The 25,359-nt window shown below is 38.6% G+C and overlaps 1 protein-coding gene across 2 annotated transcripts in view; it reads left to right on the top strand.

Annotated features, from left to right (window-relative positions):
• The window catches only part of RAB27A (RAB27A, member RAS oncogene family), a 35,109-nt gene extending 12,634 nt beyond the window's left edge, over window positions 1-22,475 (top strand). The window contains exons 1-7 of one of the 2 annotated variants that reach the window (XM_074155642.1): window positions 8,620-8,855; window positions 10,960-10,994; window positions 13,313-13,485; window positions 15,121-15,206; window positions 15,953-16,056; window positions 16,837-16,960; window positions 19,729-22,475. In XM_074155642.1, coding sequence (XP_074011743.1) covers window positions 13,333-13,485; window positions 15,121-15,206; window positions 15,953-16,056; window positions 16,837-16,960; window positions 19,729-19,927 — 666 coding nt within the window. In that variant the 5' untranslated portion in view covers window positions 8,620-8,855; window positions 10,960-10,994; window positions 13,313-13,332 and the 3' untranslated portion in view covers window positions 19,928-22,475. Of the gene's footprint in view, window positions 1-8,619; window positions 8,856-10,959; window positions 10,995-13,312; window positions 13,486-15,120; window positions 15,207-15,952; window positions 16,057-16,836; window positions 16,961-19,728 lie in introns of those variants that run through there. The other variant, XM_074155641.1, reaches the window with a different exon arrangement.
• The last annotated feature ends 2,884 nt before the right edge of the window (window positions 22,476-25,359 follow it).

The raw sequence follows: 25,359 nt of genomic DNA, 5'->3' as shown, positions 1-25,359 counted from the left end.
GTAATGGTTTCTGTCTTAAAATTAATTATGGTAAAGGCAATATGGGGATGGGATGTTATTACTGTGTTTTGTAACTCCTCTGGAAGAAACTCAAAATGTATATTCCCATCTGACTAGGTCATTCCTTGCCACCCCAAGCATGAATTTGTAATCAGGCATCCTTTCTAGCCCATGTTTTTGCCAGCATTTTTCTAATCATGGACCAAAACTCCACTTTTTGTAGACTGTAAACAACCAAGTTGGAATTCAGAGAACAGAAAACAGTATTCTCCTCCAGTTCTGCAGGAAGGTCACAAGGCTTTCCCAGGGTTTTAATTGATGTCTAGCATAGAGTATGTTAAGATGATTTTTCTAGTCCTGATCATCACCCTTTGACTTGTGTTTATGAGAAAGAAGTTACAAATTCATAAATGTATTTAAATAAATGTTTTCTTGTTGTTTCCTTGTAGATGTCCTCAGTGTATAAAAAAACTTACATAAAGTAACTAGGAGGAAGGATTTTTGTAAACATTAATCCTTGACTTAGTAATCATTTTTTTTTTTTTTTTCTGTGCTGCACTGGATGGATAGTCATATCCATCATATCATAGTTGCTTCATTGTAATTTACTGTTATATAATGCTTCTTAATTACTACATTACGTGTACATTTTGGGTATGTGTTATAGAAACAATTTCTAGCACATTTTAGGGTAGTGATTTCTAATAGCCTAAATTATTTGAGGATTAAATTTTGATAATGTTTGGGTTCTGTTGTATAGAGCAAAACATAAAAGAAAATATTCTAATATAGGGTGCTGCCCTGCCTGCCTTACCTTCACCATACTCCTAGTGGGTTTCAGTATATTTGCTTTTTTCCAGCATGTCTTTTGTTTACAACACTATCTTAAACAAAACACCCTTAATAATTAAGCCTGGTAAAGACAAACTAGTAATCTAATTCAGCTGGAATTCTTTAAACGTCACTAAGAATGGCATCAAAGAGAAATTGTTTTGGGGTTTTTTTTGCCTTTAAAAAAAATAATTGAAAAAAAGAAGACCAAGAAACATCCTGAAACTATACAAAATTTAAAGAATGAACTAAAAAGATTCTTAAAAGCAGTTAATGGAAAGACGTGGACCATATCCTAGTGGAATGAGGGAAATAAGCTCTAGTCAAAAGGAAGTAGAAATAACTTTTCAAGGAAAAAAAGTTAAGAATAACTTTTATTTGGTCTAAAATGTTTGACTTCATAACCAGGAAATAATGTGACTCCTGATTTGCATTTTCTTTACAAAAATACAGTTTGATGCTTTATGGTGCAACTGTTGGTATAAACAGAAGCAGAACTGGGATCTTAGTGAGGTGGGAATTCTCTGGGAGTGAGTGGGCTGATGTATGTTAGTGTAGCACCACTATAGGCACTGCAGCTGTACTGATTAGTGCTAACAGATTTTCTTTTTTCACATATTGAATTTGTTTTTACTGAAATCTCATTACTGAATTTTTATTTCCTCCTATGGGAAATCACATGCACTGATTTAAAGTCAAACCAAATGCTGCAAGCCAAAGTCAGCCTTTTAATAAAAAATGATACAGCAACGCCTGCTTTTAATGAGTCTTTTCAAATAGAAATTCTTGTTGGACAGTACCATTGCATACTCCCAGTTTCTTGTGACTTGTGCACAGAAGCATAGCTGAATAGATTCTTTCATATCTATATACTCTTTATATCCGGTTTTTCATTTAGAGGTTTGATGCCTTTCTCAATCAAAATATAAAATGTAAAAACCTGCAAGTTGTTATATGAAGTTGGTTTGTCAGTTTGCATGAGATTTTTGGATTCTTCATATGTAAGCGGAGTTTTATACCTAGTGTGAAGTCAAGAAAGCAGTCTGAATCCACTGTGGTATGAAAACTACATATGCATTTTCTTGATGCAGTTTTCTACAGGGAACTTGCACTGTTTGGATCAATTAGAGCAGTCTGACTGGCAATTTCTTTTCTTAGAATAACTTTATATATTTTTTCTTGGGCTATAGGGGTGGTTGTTCTGTAAGCTCACTGCTGCCATGTCATTTATTAGCTACAGCAGAAACATTCTCAATTATAATTTTAATTGAAGACTTCTGGGGAGAGAGGTAGGAAATTGCCTGTTATTGTAGGTCAGTTAAAGTGAAAATTGAGGGTGCTGTACGTCTGCATGAAATGTTAAGAAAGAGTTCTGCTGGAAGGCATCTACAGCATGGAAAGCTGGCAACAGCTGCCAGGTTTCAGCCAGGGTTGTTACTCCAGAGCCATCTTGGGGCCCTCCCTTGATTCGGGAACAACTCAAAAGGATAATATGGGCAAACTGTGGCGTTAGACTTGTGATTTTTCTTGCTTTCCTTGCAGGGCTCATGCATACCTTCATGACAAGAACTAGTGTAAGAAATTCTAGTTTGCTGTGCTGTTTATCTGAGCAGTCTTTGCTGTATATCAAGATTTAAATATAATTCATGCTGTAATATGGGATTCTGCTCAGAGCAGTAAGAGAAATGGTGTTGCCAACTCAGGTTGAAAAACGGCAGGCTTTTTGAATGGAAGCTTTGTGTTGTGCAGTTCAGCCCGCTTAATCGGTGCTTTTTTTGAATTATCCCTTCCCTGAGACTCTAGAAAAGAAGCAGTGCTAGGATACAAATTGAAACAAACATTTTGCCAAGGCCCTGTCTGACTATTTTGGCAGACTGCATAGCCTCGATAAAAAGTTTGGACAGTGTTAGTACAGGCTGCAGTTCCGGAGCTGTTCAAGTGGAAGATTTGGTGACTTGTTGAAAACACAGGCTTATTTTTCAATTCTTGTGAAAAAAGCCCCCAACCTGTAGTTTTAGCTTTTCTTCATTAGAAGAGTTCTAGTAATATTTTTGAACTGCAAGGGTGCTCCAAAATGTCTGTGTCTTGCTGTTACAGATCAAGATTTCTGCTTTGCTGTCGAATGTTAGTAACTTCCTGAAGAGAACAGGATCGTGGCCTGAGTACAGCGTGGCTGTGTTTCAGGCAGAAGTGGTGTTTTATTATGTAATCGACAAGTTAAATTCTGCTCAAAGTATTCTCAGCAAGTTATTTCTAGCCTTTTCATTGCATTTATGATATACAGAAGCATCACATATGCTTACTATTTCCAGACACGTTTACTAGAAAATCCTGCCCAGTCCTGGCTGAAAATCTCTCTCTTATACTGTAACTATTACAGACCCTGAAATCAAAGTCTTAGTTCCTTTTTGCGACTTCTTAAGAGCGGATTATTTGTGACTGACCCATCTCTCAGTTTCCTGTCTCCGCATTGCAGTGGTTGCCAGCATGATCTGGAGTAGGCCCAGTGAGCTCAGCACCTGCAAGGATGCTTCTGTCAAGATTTTATGATTTTTAAAATTTTAGAAGTGAATCCTAGCTGTGAGCCTCAGTTTTATCAGTCCAGATACGTCCTTCTGCCTCTCTCCATGTGTACCACTTCCCTGCTTAGCATCTCTGACTGTCCCTTGTATTTGAAGTCCAGGCACATTGGATTTGAAATTAAGAAGTAGAAGGAATAACCTTTTCTAATGATTGGACAAGTTTTTTCTCAAGCTTCTGACAGTTTCCCTTGCTTTCCCACAGAAACTATAAATCTATTTTGCCCTTTGTGCTAGATCCATTTAAGAAACCCTTCTGATTAAATATTTTCACAAATAACATGTAAATCCTAATGTCCTGCCTGATATTCATAGAAAATAGAGATTTTACAGCTCATTAGAAATGGATATTGATTAGTTGTTCAGTCAATAACTTTGATAATCAGCAAGTTTTCTGAGGAACAGTATGTTTTCACTGGTGGCTGGAAGTGTGATCTGACTCGAGTCCTGCTCCAAAGGCCATGATGCCTTGTAGTTAGCTGCTTTCATTTGGCATGTAGACACAGACTAACTTCTGATGGATTTACAAAATCTTTGGATATTTCAAAGTCATCTAAGTAACGAGAAAACTTTTAACTTCCTGAGGCATAAATAGCCAGAACAAAACGCAGTAAATGCTATATATACTGTGTCCCCCTGTTATTTATTGTTGAGCTAAATCAAGTAACTTGCACCAAAAATAAGGACAAATTACAATATTATAGAAAAACAATAATGCTAAAGAATGGGAGCAGCTGTTAAAAAAAAAAAAAGTAACTTTTGTTGCATCTTCCAATCAAAAAGTAGAGTTAGCAAGCAACATAGTTTACCTCTTATGAAGAACAAGAGAAGCCGATATTTCCCAATCCAAAGGATGAAAAGGTGGATTAAATTCTGCACTGAAATTCTTTCCTGCCTCACCCCTTTGTACACTTGCCCACATCAATGGATGAACAATGAAGTTTTATAGTCCCGTTTGTTTCATATTCAGGTTGTCTGTTGGCTGACATTCTCCATAGACTTTTAATTGACCTAATCATGTTAATTTATTTTTGCCAGATTATTTCCCTGTAATGCAGCATGTATCTTGTATCCTTCACAAGCTTGGCAGTGTGACCTTTTGGAAAATCATTATTGGATTCCAGGTATCTGTCCTACAAAACAAGGTGGAAGGCAGCTGAGAACTTTCCGTCCCTGGAGGAGAAAAAAAAATAATATATTTTTAAAGAAGCTGCAAATATTTTCCTCTGGCTGTTTACAGTGTGTGCTTTAACGGGCTTAAACAAAGAACTTGGCCTGACTAATGTGTATTGCAGCCTACTGAATCACCCATGTAGGCAGAGCATAAAGCATAATACTTTCTTTAGCATGAGTACATGCACATGTTTTCCCTGAGATGTTGCTTCATTTATATTCTAACTGCACATATGAAATTGCTTCCTTTTTCAGTTTTTAGATTTTTTTTAACCTTTTCGTATTCCTTTTATTCTGCTTTTTCATGTGTCTGTTATTCTCACTGTCTGCTGAAGGTTTTTATCTCCAGGGAAACCAAGCCATTCCTTAAAGAAACGCTCAATTCTTATGATCCTGTGTGATTCTTACTATCTTCTCCTTTATCTTTCAGTGGCTATTTCTGAGTGCAGAAATAGAAAGGTACTCTTTTTCCTTGCCCTTCTGAATTTGGAAGTGTTGCTGAATGAGTGGGTGAGCAAACTTCTGGATATTTCCCTCCTCCTGTGAATACGACCAGCTTTGTGGGTGAAATCCTAGTGGCTCCTGTATTGACTGAAAGAGTTGGAAACTGTGTCGATCTATGTAAGACTGTCATTCATAATTCCTTGTTATTGTCAAGAAGAGGTACAGTGAAGTGATGTGTTACAATTGTAAAGGTTAGGCTGCGGGTAAGCTATGAGCTGGGTCCCAAAGCGGTCAGAATTGTCACGTCACGAAAGGATGCTGGGCATAGCTCTGAATTTCCTGTTTATAAGTTAGTGAAAAAGCATGGCACGTTAACTTGTAAGGCATTGTGGCTTTAATGTATTTATTAGAGGAACAGTTGAATGGTTGAGAAAGGAGTAAGTAGTATGGAGCTGTTTTAAAAAAATAAGTAAATAAAAAAAAATTTTTGCTTTATTTTCCCCAGTCTATCTGGAGTTTATTCACATGGTACAGATGTTTGCTTCACTGCTACAACTTGAAAGCAACTTCTGATGAGAGTTTGAGAGGTAACTTGAGAGGCAAAAGCTCTCATTCCCAGGAGGACGACAGGTCCTCTGGGAGAATTCAACTGTTCTCATCAGATACCATTGCAAATCTTTATTATCTACAGTATTTTCTTACCATGAAGAATGAAAGTCTTAGAAACTTATGAGGGAATAGAGATGGTGCTGTTCTTTTTGCAGAAAAGTTGAAACTGCACAGAGATCCTTTCGCATGGGTGACATTGGAGTATCACCTGCAACATTCCTGGTTTTATTTTCCATTTTTTTTCCAGTTCCATGCTGACTTTCATTCCTTTATGTAACTGAGCCATTCTTTGAAATTCAGTCTCCTTTTTGTTCGTTTGGTTATGCTGAAATGCAGATGTAGTTGCAAAACTAACTGTTGTTTCCTTTCCTGGCTTCTCCATTCCCAGTTTACCCTTGTTTTCTAGAAATGAAATCCAGAATCTGCTGTTTCCTTGCCCGGCCTGTTGTGCAAGGTTCTCACCACACTTGCAGACCTGTTGCTTCACTTACCCTTTTTGTGCTCCCTTTCTGGGTAGGATCATGATTTTTATGCCTGGCATCTCCCATGATAACTCATTCTCGGAGTGCTTTGTGTGCCTGTCAGTTCTTCTTGCTTTGCAAAATTCTGTGGTTCTAACAATGCTGACAGCTGACAAAGTGTCCTAGAGCACCCTCAGCTGAGATAGAAGCGACATCAGCATTTGGAAGCTAAAGCTTCACAGACTATTTTCTTTGCATGTGTTTTTGCAGACTCCTATATGTATCCTGATCACACTTAAAATTACATACATCCTTCCAAGAAAGAGACAATCCTTAGATGTTGATCCTACAATTACTTAGAATTCCTCTATAGTTGAAACTAAAAAGGTCATAATGGTAAAATGTCATGTAAAGCAATTGAGCACAATCAAAAGATAAATGCTTGGAGCAACTGAATCTCTTCCTTTCTTTTGTGAGAGGAAGGGATGTTTTTCTTCTTGTTATTTATATTAAAGTCCCAGAAGTTGCAGAAAGTGTCATTTTGGCCAAAATTAAAGCAAGCCAAGTCATATATTTTCCTAGGAAAAAAATAGCGCAGCTCAGAATCTTTCAGTAAAGTGCTTATTTATTAACTCTCTTCCCCCAGCATAGCAGTTACTTGAGGTATGAAAAATTCTTGCCATAATTTGTTTATATTACATTTGCATATATCTGGCCGCTTTTAGCCAAAGGCATTTCTAATAGTGTTGACTAAGCAGGAACATTGTTTAACTCTCTGTCCCTTGTTTCGACAGAGCTGGCAAGTGTCTGATGGTGACCAGTTCTGCAAGCATTAAGGTGCTACTGAAGCCTTAGAGCAGGGTGAGGCCGTTCGCTACGCTGCACTCACGCTAGGCAAGAATATCGTTATTGCTTTGCTGTAGTGTGATGGGAGTGCTGGTATGACAGGGTTAGCGAATTTATTCCTTTGAGGTCCAGATCACTTTCTCAGTGCTTCTGCTGTACCAGATCATGTCATGTATAAAACAGCTCTTGAAGTTGTTCAAGTCTGTGTAGTGCCCACGTGAGAAGCTTTTTTAGTATGAGTTGATAATTTTGCAAGTGCAAGTAAAATCTGTACAAATGTATTATTACCATGTACTTGTACTTACACGTGGTTCATCAAGAGACCTGTAGTATCTTCCTTTTCTGTCTGTGTGGGATTTGGACTCCTCTTTCCCCAATGGCCACGTCAACTCTTTAATAATAAGCATGCAGCCTCAACTGCTTTTTACAAATAAAGCCATATTTGGGGAAACCTTCATTTGCAAAGCATTTTTGAACTCTAAATAGCATTGTATTTTTCAGAGTGTATTTACAAATATGAGTCGATTATATATGAATACAGTGGAACCTTAAGCAGACTCCAGCTTTTTTGCCTGTTGCACACTGCTCTTGCTGTGATAGATGCCAAGGGATGCAACCCCTTCACTGCGCTCCCTCCGTCCATTGGGACCTGGATCTCTATTGCAGGGGGACTTCACTGCAGTTTGGCTCCTACCTCTAGGACACAGCCTAGTGAATGTCCCACTGTTCCAGTGGGGTCTGGTTTTCTCAAGCAAAGAGGGCAAGGCCAAGACACAACTCCTCTGTCTTTGTCTGTAAGATTTCCCTGAGAGCTGAGTGACACTTGCAGAATGTGGACACTGTTAAAAGTTAACTGTAACCGTTGAGTTGGGGAGTTGCTCTCCGTCCCCAAAGGACAATGTGATAAAATCCCATGATATCTTAAAATCTGAATTAATTATTGGTGTAATACCTGTGTTTTGGCAAATTTGAATTATTCTGTCTCTTTATAGTTGAGTGTTATATCCTACCATGTTAGTCACTGGCATCATGGCTGGCTACATTGCAGCTCTAGGATGCTGGGGTGATGTCAAGCTTTACAGAGAGTTATTTCACTTGGTATGAGGGGGAAGAGTGGGTTGAGTCAAACAAACAGTTTTATTTGAGTAGTTCCATACAGAATAGTGGCTTTTTTGCTCTGGGAGCGCAGGCTAGGTGGTGTAGTATGGTGAGCATCCCCTCCACACCCAAAAAGCTTCTTCTGTTAAATATGTATTGCTTCTCTGGAAAATGAGGTGGTGTTGCAGGTGTGGTCTGAAGTCATGTCAGACATAATACCTTCTGTTCCAGTATTTGCCAAAGAATAATTTTTCTCTTCTTTGGAAATCTGTGGTAAAGGTGGCTTTCACCATGGTACCTGTGGGGCAGTGCAGCGTCCTTGCGTCTGTACAAGAGAGAAAGAAAGAAAACAGCAGTTTGCTGTATCCTCCTGGCACCTGGGAGAGAAGGATATAGAGCTATGAACAGAACTGAACAGCTGTGATCTATATACTCTATCATGAATATGTTTTTGTATGAAAACACTTGTTAGGAACGATGTCATTGTATTAAGGTGTGTGGGTTATGTAGCAGATACGTTAGATCTGCTCCTAGGTGGGTCATGCACAAATCTCTTCTGAAATGCTGTTTGCCTCTAGGAATAAATGGGACATGTGAACTGTGTAATTGCTTCCCAGCCATGCTGTCAGGCAGCACCCTCCGTAGACATGGAGACATGAGGCACACCTCTTTATCTCTGAGCACCCATCAACATGAATGCAAACAGGTGACACGTAAGCCTCTTGGCTGTGTGCTAAAGAGGTGGTGCTAGAAAAATACTCCTAGTGGAAGTACTATCTCCAGTGCCCTAACTGTTGCTTTAGCAGAGGTTGTGGTAAGTGGTATACTTTACTTCAAATTGATGTGCTTGAGGACTATCTGATTAAGAGCATGTTCAGATTTACTGAATTTTACACTGTTTGTGTGTGTGTGTGTGTGTGTGTACACATTTTTATTTGCAGCTTAGTGGTTTGGCTTTTTTTTTTCCCCTTGTGTTTTCATTTATTCATCTCGTTGTGCCTTCTTCCTTTTTCCTTCTGCCCTCCATCAGCTTTGTAGCAGCACAGGATTTGCATGTTTTGTGCAAGGCCCGTTCAGAAAGCATATTCCCTGTCCCCATCCTGCACAGGGGAAATCCTGCATGCCAAGCCAATTTCCTTAATTTATACAGGAGCAGCATTGCCATAGTCTTGAATGTTTTATCAGGCAATAGGGTTGTAATATTTCTGTCCTGGAGGCAAAAATATGGGCCTGTTAACATGGATACCTGTTAACGTGAAAGTAACTTGGGCTAGGAAATCCACTGAACAAGAGCGGTGCTTGCTTTGCAGAGCATCCCTTCTTGGCAAGCCATGATCTGGACATGTGAGTATGTGGAGGCTCCAGAGTGGCAGCTGTACAGGCACAGCTTAAGTGATGGCTGTGGGGGTCCTGACAGCAATGGGAAAGGCCAGTGGAGTTTTCCCAGCACTTGTTCATCTGCATGCCAGGTGAAGTGCAAAATCAGAGCTGAATGGGATTTAGGGAGGGGTTTACAAAAGGCAAAACCCTGGAGGGCTTGATGTAGAGCCTAAAGCTGTGTCCATCAGTGAATTTTTTTCAGCTGAGTTCTTACTTGTAGAAGCAAGATTTGAGAATACTCATTCTAAAATGAATTCAGTTTTCTTTTTTTTTTTTTTTCTTTTGGTGACCAGATGAATCCTAATTGTATCATCAGTTTTCTCTGATTCTTCCTTTTCAACCTTCCACTCTCCTGATATACATGGTATAGAAATGTGGAAGGAAAGTCTGGAAGGTGTGGTGCTATAAAGCCTAATTTTTTAAAAAAAGCAAAATCGGAAGGAAAAAAATGAGATGGGTTTTTAGTAACAGGGCCATGACTTTTAAAATCTCCACAGCAGTTTTTCTCTGAATGTACTTTGCTGTGAATGAATTCTTATTTCTGTTGTGTGGAGCTGGATGTGTCGGGGCGCTAGGACTGCAGGTCTCGGAAGTAGAGGGTGGAGATCTCTTTTTAAATATTTGTACAGGGAGGAGGACAAAGCATGAAACAGCTATGAAAATAGGTCTTTGCATGTCTGCAAGGATAGGTTAACTGTGCAGGGTTTCACAAGAACCACTCCCTGGAGATATTTGAGTAATAGATTGACATTATAGGGTGCAGTGAAAGGTGTGTGCATTTCAAAAACCTAATGAGAAAATTTCCTTCTCAAAGAAAGCCTTTAGAAGTCATTTTTATGCCCTTCCTGAGAAGGGCTTCTACCAGCCATATGGAGAATTGAGGTTTAAGTGGTCCAAATGATGTGGTGTGTTTGTCCAAACAGATACTCTATGAATTGGATATGACAATAGGAATACCTTTAGGTTTTACTTCCCCAAGGTCTAACCTTGACCTTTCTGTTTTAATCACAGCTTTCACCCAGCTCTGTCCAGTGGAAGGGTGTAGCTGAACCCTAACAGTTTCTTACAGCTCCAAGTAAGAGCTATAGTGCCCTTTCTTCCTCCATAAGGTCTTGCACAATGGCGCATGATATATTAGCTTTCTTATAATGTAAATTAGCAGTGATTAGGTGGCACTATCATTTGTATCTGTTATTAAAAGTATATTCTGTATACCTATAGCTAGCTAACAAAATCCCAACAAGACAAGGCAAATACAGGTGGGATAGCTTAGGAAAAGACATGAAGCTAGCTTGTCTTTGTATAATACAGTGGCCCTATGATTTGCATGTAAGCTTTTTTAAGCAACAATTATTTTAGGGGATTGAAGCTGAAAGAACATGTACTTGGGTAGAGGGGGAGCTTATACAGTCCTTTGCCCTTGGAGGACATCTGAGGGCAAAAGAAACACCGTGTATGAGATGGAAGTAGAAATCAAATCCAGTCTTTAGTAAAAACCTCCTTGTTTGCTTTTAAAAATGTTTTTCCCTTTCTTCTAGTGCATTTCAATGAAAAGACTTTGTAGAGCTACAAGGTAGGCAATCTGATTTTACTTTTTTTTTCCCTTCCCTAACAAGGGGAATGATTTAAAAAACAACAAAAAACCTAAAACCCCCTTTTGCTGGTATGTGTGTATCTAATGGGTCAGGGCTCTTGATTTCTTCTAAAAATGTTCTTATGTCAGCGTGTGACTGCCTGTTCAACTTTCTCACTTGAATATGCTGCTTCTTCAGACCTGTGTGGTGGATGCAGGCCTGCAATTGTGGTATATTTATCCAAAAAGCTCACTGATAACTATTACTTGGGGTTTTTTTGTTTCAATCTTTATTGCAAAACTTTGTATTAAAACACAACAGTGGAAAGTGAATTAGCTGGCTGTGGTGTGGTAGTGTGTGTGAGTCACCTAAACCCCCTTTTCCTGCAAGGTTTTACTGTCATTGAGGGCATAATGTAAAATATGCCTTGGCTGGGGAAAGGGAGACTTCAAAACTGGAAATGGCAAAAAAGTGTCAGATGCTTTCCAGTGACTCTTCAGTTGAAGAGTATCTGAGTGTAAATCTGACCGTTGTCTGCATTTGATCGTGGTAGGTTCACTTATGGCTAAGTTGACTAATCACAGTTCTGCCTTGTAACCAAGAGCAGTACTAACATAAAGTTGAAGCTTTAAAGATAGTTATGGTTTTAGCTTAATGATGATGATTGACGCCCACATACTTGAGATATGGAGTTTATTCTAAACCTCAAGCTGTGAGTTGATATTCAAGAAATGAATTGGTGTTTTGCCATTGATGCAAGCTACTGCAGTGGTTGACTTGAAATGAATAATTTTATCTAGTTCAAGCTACAGAGAGCTCCAAAAATGCTTATTTACAGTTGAAACAGCAGATTTTACTCTTTTTTTTTGTATTTCATTTCATCATCTATTTTCTGTTTTGTATTTTGGTGTCTATTTCCCTCCTTCATAAGAGGCAATTCAATGCCAGCTTTATGTTGCTTTTAGAATGGTTATTTTAGGCTTATCTTTTCATGTTCTTGTCTTTGAACACGACACAAAGCAGCTTTTTACTGTTTGTTTTGGGGGAAGAGAGGCTCAGTAGCTACTCAACAGGAAAGTACTAGTGTGCTTACATCAGTCTTTTCTAGTATATGTGAAATTTGCCAGTGATTTTTATTATACATTCTAGCTGTTGCTGCACTTTGATCAGACTATACTTGATATTGTTATTTCTTCAAAGGAATAAAAAGGGGCCATGTGTTGTTTAATGGCAATTCAGGATCAAGATTTCATAGAATCGTCTAGGTTGGAAGAGACCCTTGGGATCATCGAGTCCAACCATCTACCCTACACTACAAAGTTCTCCCCTATACCATATCCCCCAACACCACATCTAAGCGGCTCTTAAACACATCCAGGGATGGTGACTCAACCACCTCCCTGGGCAGCCTATTCCAATGCCCGACCACTCTTTCTGTGAAAAATTCTTTCCTAATGTTCAGTCTAAACCTACCCTGTTGGAGCTTGAAGCCATTCCCTCTTGTTCTGTCATTAATTACCTGTGCAAAGAGACCAGCACCAACCTCTCTACAGTGTCCTTTCAAGTAGTTGTAGAGAGTGATGAGGTCTCCCCTCAGCCTCCTCTTCCTCATACTAAACACTCCCATTTTAGTTCAAATGATTAACTAGTTCAACTAAATAGTCAATTTAGTTCAACTAAATAGTCCCATTTTAGTTCAAATTATTAACTAGCATCATGATGAAAGCTTGAAAAACTTTGAAAATTGGTCCTCTAAACAAAAAAAACTCCAACAAAAAGAACAACATATTGCTTGAATTTTTCCTCCTTGTATGAGAAAACTTTTTCAGGACTGAGATATAGCTATTAATAGAAAATTGTCATTTTTATTTAAATGCAGAGGGCATCTGGAAAAAAATACTTTTTTTGCATATGTTTATAGTGTCACAGTGAATGTGAGGTCAGAATTGCATTCCTGGGATGTTTAAGTAGCTTTTGCCAACTTCCATGCAGATTAAAAACAGTTTTGCAGTTCACGTTCCAGATGTCTTGAATACTTTGACCTTGATTTTCGGTCTTTCCTGAAGAAGTTAAAGTTGTGTTGCCTTCTCTTTCTAGAGAGGAATGTAATAAAATTAACTATGTACTTTTTCAGTCACAGCTGAATTTGATACTGATAATTGAGACTTTAAGGTGAAACCACTGTAAAAAAAGTACAGAACCGGTCCTATTGCTGGATGCTTTGTAGTTCAAGTAGTGATTTGTATTTTAAACATTTGTCAAAAGAAGCCTTGGCAGAGTTGTTGACTGACTAATCCTTTTTGCTTTGCTTTTGAAGGTGTCTCCTGAATTCTCACTATGTCTGATGGGGACTATGATTACCTTATAAAATTTCTAGCACTTGGTGATTCTGGAGTAGGAAAGACCAGCCTTCTTTACCAATATACGGATGGCAAATTTAATTCCAAATTTATCACAACGGTGGGCATTGATTTTCGGGAAAAGAGAGTGGTGAGTTTTCACAGCGTGCTACTTTAAAAGGGTATCTGTCTTGGTGATGGTTAGAATCTATTTTTTAAAAATCTGGCCTACCGATCCTTACGTGTAGGCATGCAATCAATAGCTATTGTGTACTTAATCTTGTGACAAGGAAATGGTCTCATTTTACTTGGTTATTTTTGTTGTTCTTGTGTGTCATCCCTCCTCATTTCCCCCAAAGTTAGAGCTGATTCTAAACAAACACCTCTTATTGCTCAGCAAGCGTTGATGAGTGTATCTACTCTGTGAGTTGTGCATATAGTACCTGGAGTAGCACTTTTATTGTTGAACTCCTTTCCACAAGGAAAAGATTGGGCTGCAGTAAAAATGGTTTTGCTGTTTGTGAACAACAATGACTAGTGAACAAAGCCTGTAATATTGATTTAAAAATCGTTTAAAAATGTGTGAATGAAGTAGGATAGCATGATGCATAGAGCTGATCTGGCTTCCTAAGCAGTTACCACTACTGGACAAGAATTGTGAAAAATGAGGTTTATTTATTTGGGGTTTTTAACCTCTGAATTGTTACTAAACTAGGCAAACGCACTTTTGATGTGAAGCTGGGCACTGCATTAATATAACCAATTGGATGCTGGTCCTTACTGCATTGAGAAATTGAGTTGGCACAAGTTTTTCTCATTCTTGTGTAGAAGTATTAGATGCCTGTCAGTGTAGTCTGATGATTTCCCAAGTGTCCAGAAATCTGGATGGTGTCACGGGCAGTGTGCAGACTGGCTTTGGATGGATGACATGCACCACAGTAGTGCAAGGAGTAAATACCTTTTGAAACACAAACCTGGTCTCTTGAGTAAGTTAGTATTCCTTTTGTGGGATAGTGAACGTGGTGGGTTTACTTGATCAGCACATTTGGTAACTCAGGATAAGATTTAGGTTTCATAACCTGAATCATATAATCCACAAATTCAGCAAGTTTATTTGTCTCTAAAGATATGTTTGTAACTGGTAATCTTAGGTACAATGACAGCTGAAGGTAAAGAAGACGACCTAACATGAAGTGTTCTGAACAAGAAATGACTCTTTTTATCTGATCCTTCCAAAGCAAACAGATGCCCTTATTTCTGTTTTCATGTTGAGTAAACTCTTCAGCTTTTGTTATTATCATCCAATTTCTGCTTTTTAAGATATGATATGATAAGGTCTCTATCAGCAATCTTTTGGCAGCTAAGAAGAGAGGTCATTATCTCTATGAGTATATTCTGTTTGCTAATGAGGTTCTGTTAGTAGTACAAATACATTGCCAGATTGCATGATCCAATTGTTGCTTTCTTATATTCTGATTTGAACATGTTACAAGATAATACCAAAAAATAGAAAATCAAAATACTAAAATCAAGCTTGTCTAATGAAACTTAATGGCCACTCTAAATATCTGTTTGGAGTCCATAGTCTAATGTATATGTCTTTTCCAGTTTCACTTTTACCCTGATTTTTAAATATTCATTTGGATGTCTTATAAAGCAGAGAGATTGAGTTGTAGTTGGAATCTTTGCAGATTTGCTGCATTTAATGACTTTAAATGTTAGTTATTTTTGTGTTCTATAGAGGCTGGACTGCTGACACTCAGTCTTGCAAATTTACCTTTTACAGGTGTATAGACCCAATGGGCCAGATGGTGTTGGTGGCAGAGGACAGAGGATACATCTTCAGCTCTGGGATACTGCAGGGCAGGAAAGGTATGTTCCACCCCCAACTAGCAAGTGAGGCAGTTGTCATCAAGCTAGATGCCAGTGGAATTGAGTACATGAATTCTTTTTATTGATTATTACATTTTGATTGTATGACTGAAGATGGGAAAGAGCACTTACTTTAATTTTAACAGTAATGGAAAGTTTCCTATGAATACCCATTAAATTGCAACTGTAACCTACAACTGTAGAACATTAAAACTGTAATTGTTGCTTTTTGTCTTTTGGAAACTTCTGGTTTATTTTTTCATGGCCAATGCATATAGATGCTTTTAAAGCTTTTCTTTTTTAAGTTTTCCTTAAATTTCTGTAAATATGTCGAGGCCTTGGGAAAGTCAGACAGGTGAAATCACCTCAAAGGATCCTTTTCTATTTGGCTATCAAAAGACTAGCATCCTAGTGGTTGATAGACTGAAAATCAAGAACTGATGTGTATAGGGTTCAAAGTCTGAATTTCATTCTTATTTTAATTTCTGAATCTTGATCAAGTCATGCTTTATAGTAGAAGACTTAGTCTAAAGCTCTCACACTTGAGTGAAATCTCTCCTTGACTTCCTTAGGCCTTGATTAAACCACAGTAATATTATGCAGTCCCTACATCAGCAAAACAATGATGATAAATATTTCATTCTAGTTAATTCAGTCTTAAGTTACCTCAGTTTCATGACTTTGTGTAATTATATTTTCAAAGTGACTTGTCAGATGAGCCAACTAATTTAACTTTGCTGGTCTAGGTTCCGTAGCTTGACAACAGCTTTCTTCAGAGATGCCATGGGGTTTCTTCTGCTCTTTGATCTGACAAATGAGCAAAGCTTTCTCAATGTCAGGAACTGGATAAGTATGGCATTTCTTTATTTTTTCTTTTTTCTTTCTTTCTTTGCATGGGCGGGGAGGGGGCTATGTTTGTAAATATGGAGTCTCACTGAGAAATAGAACTGAAAATACTCTTTTTTTTTTTTTTTAATAGCTTTGTCAGTAAAAGAAAATGAATGTTTTATTCATAATTGTAATAGCTGCTAGTGGTGGCTTCTAGTGCTTACCTGAAATTCAGCTTTGCCTACTGAACTTGAATCTTAACCTATATAAAAGCAAGCTGAGAGAACATCATAACCCTGGCTCTGGAGATACTCAGTAATTTCAGTGTGTGAAAGGCCTATGCAAAACTCTATTTTGACTCGCCTGAAGCTTTGTCAGCAAAACTTAGTGGAAGGCAAATGTTACTAGACTGGTGTGTCTAGACAAAGGAGTTCCCAAACTGCATCATCCATCAGAAGAGGGAAGTATAATCCTTTCCTGGCAGCTCACTGAAGATGCCTGGTGAGCTTAACTCCTTACACTACAAATATACAGCTTCCATGCTAACTATGTAAATCTTCTGCTCCCGTGACTTGTTCCCTGCCTTTTTCACTGGATATGTGATAGTGGATTGTCCACCTGTTCTCTCGCTCCTCAGGGCAATAGCAGAAGTCCTGTGAGATAACAGAGAGCATGGTTGTTTTCTGTTTTTCAAAGAGTCGTTTTCCTGAAGGACTTTGTGTCCCCTGAAATGTGATAGTGTTCTTAGTGAGCTTTATGTGTGACAGTAAGTTGTGACCCCTATTCATGTTGTTGCTGTTAGGTCAGCTACAAATGCATGCATATTGTGAAAACCCTGACATTGTATTATGTGGAAACAAGAGTGACCTGGAAGACCAAAGAGTGGTGAAAGAAGAAGAGGCTAAGGAACTTGCAGAAAAATACGGGTAAGTAACTTCCTTCCAGTTATTGCGGTATTTAAAGCCGAATTAAATGTTTTCTGTAATGCCTTTTCTGTATACTGAAAGGTTATTGTGGGAATAAGCATTTTAGAATGCTTAACTGGCTGGTATGATATCTTTTTTTTCTGTCGGAGATTAATGTTTTCTGCGCTGCCTAAAAATTCATACTTAGTATTGCAATAATCTTGCCCTGGAGAATGGTTAATCTTTCCTTGGCAGTAAACAAAGTAAACATTCTGGAAAAGAGAGAGAATTTAGCTGGAGAGGCAGGTGAATGATGGGGGTCTAATTCTTTGCTCTTGCCTATGATGAGGCTTTCAATGGGGCACAGGAAAGCCAGGTCTCTTACAAAGTGAAATCCAAAAGAGCATTTGGTGAGGTGATGAGTGTCACATCAGATTTTAGGGAAAACAAAAATAATACCAAGCAATGATATCCTAATTTACAAGCTGAGTTGTTTTACCAAAGTTTATTGTAGGGTAGCCGTTGTCTCTGGTGTGGCCATGGAAACACATGGCCTCAGTTTCTTTGAGAGCCTCAGAATGCATTCACCAGCGTTGGGAGAGTCTGCTTACAGAGTGCTGGGTTCCCACAAAAGAGCACTTCTGGTCTAGACCATGGTTCCACAGTTCTCTGCCACCTGCCCGTTGAATCTTCCCTCAGCTGTTCAAGCAATTTTGTTGGTACTTCACCCTAGGTGAATTCACCTAAGGTGAATTCATAGCGATTTAGCCTCAAAGGGGTCAGCCATGTTTTCTTGCAGGCATCTGCACTCTCACAGACTCCTGGGGAGTCTGAAAATCAAGTCAGACGTTCTCCTTCCCTACAGGCACAGGTCATGTGTCCCTCAAGGAACTGTGTGAAATCTTTGTTCCTATCAGATACTAATTTATCCTGTAGTACTCTTATACCCCCTTAAGTCTTCCATGTCATCTCTGGACTACATTTGCATTTCAGTGTAGATCAGAAGTGTGCTTTTGAAGCAAATAATCGGATTTATTTATTGTGGGTTGATTCTTATAGTGGAGCAGCTTTATAGCATGTGAACAGGATCCCTGTTCCTAATTGAAAACTAAATTAGATGATGTGCTCCAACCAGTAATCTGCATTCAGTACAGAGAAATAGATTAGAGCTGGTCCAAAGTAAAGCCCACAAAACGTGCACAGTGTGTGAGCACTAGGTCCCCAGTGCTAACTGCCTTGTTCTGCAGGTCTGGTCCTGTTGTACCATGCTATTTCCTATCACATAGTCACAAATTGGCTTTCCTTGACCTTGAAGAATCATAGGAGGCAAGTCAGATGCAATCTGTCTATTGGAGACAAGTGGGTTTAGTGCAATATCACCTTCTTTTTCCTTCTCCTGTGAAAATGCTTGCTTGAAGTCCATACCACACAGACAACAGCAAGTGTTTATGGTACTTTAACCAGATCCTTGTGAAGAAGCAAAAACTTCTAAACAGCAGCAGATGGCATGTGACCATTTCTTAAAGATTTGAGAGAGATGTCTTTGCATGTGACTTCTGGAAATAATTTATGAATGTTTATCTTTGTGGCTGAAAATGCCAACTTAATTTAGGAATAGGGAGCTAAAAGTTAGAGTTATAGATCACGTCCAATTTGTAGGCGGTTACAAAGTTCTCTGCCCTGCAGAGATGAGACAGGACAGCTGCTAGCAGTCACTTACTCCTGAGGGGAGCAAGATAAATCCTGCTGCAGCCAACAGTCTTCTGATAACAGAAGTGCGAGATTGTGAATATCCTCTTTCTGTGGAAAGGCCTTACACTAGTAAGTAGTGTATTTTGCATATGATCACAGAAGACGTACACACTGAGACAGTACGGTAATATTTTTTGACCACTCATTGAATCTTGCAAGTTAAGTAAGAAATACTTAACATTATTAAGTGATTATATCAGTCACTTGGGGAGTAACACTAATGTAGCCACTCCAGCACCATCCTGTGGAGAGCACTGAGCGCAGGTCAAATCCTGCAGACATACCACTGAAACATCCTGACCCACAAAAATAATGAAAATTTGCTTTGTATTTTCAATACCAAGGTGCCCAGAAATTTTTGTTAATAAAGACATAGGTGGTCTGAGCGCTGAGGGTTTTTTTTTTGGGGGGGGGGGGGGTGTTTTTTTTTTAATATGTAAGAGAGTTTATAGTTGAGGTGTCAACAGAATAAACAGTCACCTTTTGTAATGATAAGACACATTAGGAGTCTTTATTGACCTGCTCTGGCAGGGGGGTTTGACTAGATGATCTCCAGAGGTCCCTTCCAACCCCATATCATTCTGTGATTCTGTGATTGCCTTGCCTGCAGGGGAAGGTCCATGCTAGCATTCTCTCTTTTGCAGTGACTCCCTAGCTGATGTGGATAGAAATCAGCAAGGAGAAACTATGCACGCAAGGCCATATAAAGCAGTCGCGTCTCTTGCGGGGAACGGAGCTGAAAAAAACAGACCTCAGGAGCATAACTTTGGGAACTCATACTGGCCAGTGCCTCTGTAAATTGTGGACTCCATGATGTAAATTAAAGCTTATCCTTCTGCCTTACCTTCAGTCAGCCATTAATTCAGTCATTAATTTCTTTTGCGTTACAGACCACTGACCATTTAGTGTCTCTCTGCTATGGAGCAGCAGTAACAGCATTTGTGTGATTGCTAAGTACGTGGCAGTAGTCATGTATTTTTTTTTCTCCTATGAATATAAACTGTGTGATGTAAGTTTGTGGGTTTTGTCTTCTGCAGAATACCATATTTTGAAACCAGTGCAGCTAATGGGAATAATGTAAGCAAAGCCATTGAAACCCTGCTTGACCTCATTATGAAGCGCATGGAACGGTGTGTGGATAAATCCTGGATCCCGGAAGGGGTCGTGCGCTCCAATGGGCACAGCTCTACAGAACAACTGAATGAGGAGCAAGAAAAAGGAAGATGCGGCTGTTAACTCAGTGACAATTTATTTTAATGTATATGCTAAAGTATAGTACAGTTGCAGCTTAACTGTTTAACTTCTGGACAGATTGCATTGTGTAGTTATTTAATGAGCTATATTAATTCTTGATACTAATTTTTGATTTTTTCCTCTCAAACAACATTGACCTTTGCTTGCAAGGTGTGCAGTTTATTAGTGATAGGACAAAGGTTTAATTTGGTGTAGCACTGGATATTCCTCTAATTCTCTACTTTGGAGGGAAGGAGAAAAATTTTCATTACCAAATTTAGAAATATCTCTCTGTATGGGCAATGAGAAATTGTAGGCTTCTGTAGTGAAGGATTTTTCAATTGCCCTAGGAAGGCTCCATTAACTACACAGGCTAGGCATTTAGATTAGATATTGTGACAGCTCTTACACTCTGCTAACAGCAAGCTTACCAGGTTCTTGGTTTTGAACAGAAATATTTAATCATTTCATCAATCAATAACAATCTTAAAGAGCAAATCCTGTGTTTTCCACAAAAGCCTGCAAATAGCTTTTCCTTGCTCTCTCAAACCATCAGTTTTTAGTGATGAAAATCGAAAGCAAGCTATTCTATATTGAATAAAATCTACAGAGAAGAGAGCATATGTAGAACACTTTGGGTATGTCATGAAATTGAACATGTAAACTACAACTGTACTATATAAAATATAGCCAACACAGCCTGTGAGACCTCCTGACATCATTGGAATTTCTAGAACATGCATATACATATATTTATATGTAAATGGCATAACTATACATCTGTTGTTATGTTTCTTTTATGTTACCACTCATGTTTTAACAAGAATGTAGAGCAACCTAGATGTCAGCAAAATTTAATCAGATCTAGTGCTTTGCACTGAATTTGTTTTACCAAAACAGATTTGGAAGGTTTCTTCAAATTTGGATTGAAAAATGAATGATGATTGTTTTCTGGTGAGATGCATCTAAGATACCAGTTCTATTTAGATCAGTATTTCTATAAATTTATAATGCTAATTTTATTCTGCCAGCCTTTGTGTCCTATACATCTTGGTTGTCATATATTCATTTATGGCTTGTTTATTTCCTTTAGGTTGTATTCCAAAAAGAGTATTGAGTTGCTTTTCTTTTTAGTCCCCCACAGATTGCATAAATGTCAGTTTTGGTTTCAGTGGATCATGTTACTCTTTGATTATTTTTATTTATTCAAACAACCTAAGGAACAATCAGTATTTTTGGGGCCTTTTTTCCAGACTGATTTATGAGATGTGCCTACCAAACTGTTTTCTAGCCTGGCAGAGGTTGTATAACTGTAAAGTATTGCCAATTAAAGTCATAACACGCCAAATTGAGTCGTTACAGACTTTCCACAGCAGTTTGTTTACAAAACTCCAAAGCTATTACTTCTTTAGGAATGTATTTATTTATTTAAATATTCTAACTACTGCAGTTTCAGGCAAACATTGATATCAGTTGTGAACATGAATTGCAGCATAAGACATTTTTTGAAGGACCAAAAATGTTTCTAGAATAGGGGCTAGTAAAAAAAAAAAATTCATTAATATAGCCTCTGGCTATATTAATAATACAAGAATAACTGTTAAAATTTGGTTATTAAAATATTTTACGAAGTAATGCATAGTTCTTTAACAAACACAACATGTAAATATTAGATTTTTATCACAGCCTACACAGAATATTTTAAAAGTGCAATATAATTTGACTGCTCTGGGGCTAGGACAGAGATTAAATCAATTTATATTGAATAAGCATAGGGGTTTTTTTTCTACTATACAATACCAAGATTCTAAAATGCTTGTGGACCAGAGTTGTGGTTTAAGTCAGAGTGCCTTTTGAAGTGACCATCATGTTTCTGACCAGCAGAGTATCAAACTCTACTGTAGGACACAATACGTTTCAATGTACTTCAGTGTCTGAATTTCTTTTAATGTGACTCTTTGCTTTTCAGAGGGTTGCAGTGGAACTTTGTCATGCATTAACTTTAATGGGAGTTTTTATGCTTGTAGCTCCATCCAGTTCTTGAAAACAGTAAGGATTATTGCAACCAACTACTGAGCTAAGTGACTACTGAAATGATGTAAAAATACTTCTTTATGAATAGTTATGTTTAGATTGGATATTAAATACTGAAACTGTCATATTTTTGTCATGCATATTATATGTAACTATTAACTGTATAAAGAGAGTCTACATAAAATTGCTTTGGTGTCAGCCTTTGAAATGTGCCATAAGATTTATCTGTTTGAATTATTCTGTGACAAAACTTTGGTCCCTTTTTAGCTCTCATGAGAGATCATGGTAAATGTTTCAACAGTGAATTACACTATTCTTGCTAATCTAGCACTGGTTTTAAAAACCAACCAACCAAAGAAGAGCTCTCATGTGATGAGAACCTGTTATTTCAAGAAAAGTTGTTTTCATTCAGTGTCATTTGAAGATGTTGATCTGTAATGGAACAAAGTTTTGGAAAGGATTTCCATTATGATGCTTTGTCCCAGGATTTCTTACTATAAATAGTTAAACATTCCTGATCTGAACCTTGTCAGCGTTTGTTGAACTGAATTGCAGCATTTCCTGTTGTTTCATTTCAGTATTGGTCTGTGTCCTTCTGCACTGTCCCTATCTGTTATGTTTTTTTTTTAGTTCAAACGCATCTAAGTTCTCTTCTGTGGCCTAGGTACTTCTTGATGTTACCCTCTGGCACTGACAAAACCAGTCGGATGTGGGGCTGATGTGTCCTGGGTGATGCCAGAAGGAGCTCAGACCCATAGAAGAAAATAGAGGCAACAGTACTGTATTCATGAGACATTCAGAAAGCTGCTAATGTGAGCGTGTAGCATGTTCAGAGCAAACGGAATAAAGCAATACATTTTGTAAAAATCTACTGCTTCTACAAAGGTAAGGAGCCTGATTTTTCAGAGTAGCCGCTTCCATCAAGAGTGCTGTAGATTACCAGGTAGGTTATGATATGCTGGAAGGCACAGCTGCTTTTCAGACATTCCTTGATTGGCAAGAGAAATGAGCTGAACTAAACTTCATGAAGTTTAACAAGGTTAAGTGTGACTGGGTATTCCATCTGGGTTGGAATAACCCCATGCACTAGTACTGGCTGAAAAAACGTTTTGCAGAAGAGGGGATGGCGTTCTCTTCAAAAGTAGGTTGACCAGGAGCCAGAAGTGTGCTCCTGTGGCAAAGGCGGCCAACTGCATCTGGGGCTGCATTAGTAAAATGAAGCAAGCAGGTTGAGAAAGTAAGTCTTCCCTTACATTCAGTAATTATAAGACCACCTCTGAAATTCTGTGTCCCATTTTAGACACCACAGTAGAAGAAAGACATTGACGCACTGGAGTGAGTCCAGCAGATGCCACCAAGATCAGGGGGCTGCAGCACAAGGGGTAGGAGGAAGAGAGAACTGGGTTTGCTTAGCTTTAAGAAGAGAAAGCTAAGGGAGACCTTTCTGCTTTCTTGAACTGTCTCATGGGAGAGTATAGATGGAGCCAGACTGTTCTCAGTGCACAGGAATAGGGAAAAGCAACAGAGAAAAGCTGGTGTATAGAAAATTCTGACTAGACATTACAAAAAAATTGTCACAGTAGTCAGAAGTTAGTCAGTAATCAGAAATTAGTCAGAATTTTCTGTAGTAGTCAGAAATCGGAACAGCAGCCGAGGGAAGTTAGGGCATCTCCATCCTTGAAGACACTAAAAACTCAAGTGGATGTGGCCCTGAGCCATCTTGTGTAATTTGTCCTGCTTTGAGCAGGACTTTGGTCTAGCTGACCTTCAGAAGTGTCTTCCAGCTAACATGATTATACAGTCTATGAACCTGATCCTACAAGTGCACATGCCTGACAGTTGTCAGTTCTTTTATATGACTGCATATGACAGTTTATATGAACTGTATATGACAGTTCTTCGATTGGGAAACTTGTCTGCAAATATTTATGTACTTGCCCAAGAGATTTGTTATGAGTTTTAGGTATTGAGATGTTTGGTGAAACAATTCTTGCTGTGGTAATCTGTGTCAAAAATCAAACAAATGACCCACTCGGTTTGCTGCAAAACCTCTTCTTTCAGTGACGCTGTTTTTCAGCTGGATACCTAATTCTGTCTATGAATAACTGTTAATGGAGTAGAAGTACATATTCTTTTTTGATTATTAATCTGGATTCTGGGTCTATCCACCTCCAATCTATTTTGGCTTATAGATCAGGAATAAGCACTTCAAATCCACAACATAATGGCTTGTATTTGAAGAGGAGATTAGCGCCTTGGTATGAAAAAAGGAGGGGGGGGAAAATCCAGTTGTAAATGCTTGTATTATCACTGTACTCTCATATCCCATCTGTCTGCTGGAGGTGTTGGTGACAGTCTGTAATCCACAGTGTTTAAATTGTAGAAGCCACCAAAGACTTCACAATACAGTAGTCTGCCAGGAGAAAGCTGTCTTCAGTGAAATAAATACAGCTCACGAGGGAAAAAAAGTCACATGAGCAGGAAACTCAAAGTAACCAAACTGGAAAAGAAGGATTGCAATTGCATATGCCAAAGCACAGCAGCCCTAGACCTAAGCAAACTTGTTTACTATTTATAGGGTTTTGCCTCTAGCTGTAAACTTGGTGTCTTCATAGCTTGCCTCATAAAATTGCTTTGTGTGTGTGTCTACTGTTTCCTCTTATCAGCTGGGTTGTCGTCTTCTGTCACAGCCACAGAGCCCTCCCTCCGGGGTACGGCATGAGGCTAACTAATATCCTGTGCAGTCCTATCTTGCTCTCTGTCTCTCAGCCAGTTTGGAGCTCTTCTTCCTTGGGGCTGGAGGTGAGTACTAGTCACCAGTCATATGCTCTAGCCTGTGTCTCCTGCAATAGGATGTGGCTGAGGTCTGGTTTTCAAAAAGATTGGAGACAAGTTCTGTGCTGATAAGGTTACTGACTCTACTGTACTGAAGCAATTTTTTTCTTCCTTCCATCTTCCTTAAGATAGCCACAAGCTGACTGCCTTTTTTGTTCTTCTAGAAACCTGAAAGCAAAAACTGCCCTAAAGGCACGTGCAATTCAACACACAGATTTTTCACCAAATTCTCGGATAGTTAACTTCTTTTAAATGGAGAAGCAGGAGTTGTGGTGGTAAAGCCTTACATGGTAAGGAAGATTTCAGACTCTGAGGTGGAAAGGCATCCCAAGATTGAAGAACAGATATAAAACCCTCTCCAATTCCAAACAATTTAGGAAGCTACAGGGCCTACTGTTTAGGTCCTTTCACAATTGACAGGTAACTGTAGGAGGGGGAACAGCAGGAGTAATAGGTTCCTTAGAATATGGTGGCAGGGACTGCATCAGAAACAGAGGCTGTGTCTGGTCTCTTCAACCACGCTCAGGAAAAGCTTTGTTTTTCAGGTAGGCTTTATGTGATCCTAT

Source organism: Numenius arquata, chromosome 11 (genome assembly GCF_964106895.1).
Source record: "Numenius arquata chromosome 11, bNumArq3.hap1.1, whole genome shotgun sequence".
NCBI classification, from domain to species: Eukaryota; Metazoa; Chordata; class Aves; order Charadriiformes; family Scolopacidae; genus Numenius; species Numenius arquata.
The sequence above is the reverse complement of the archived record's forward strand: the minus strand, read 5'-3'. Positions and strand labels throughout refer to the sequence as shown.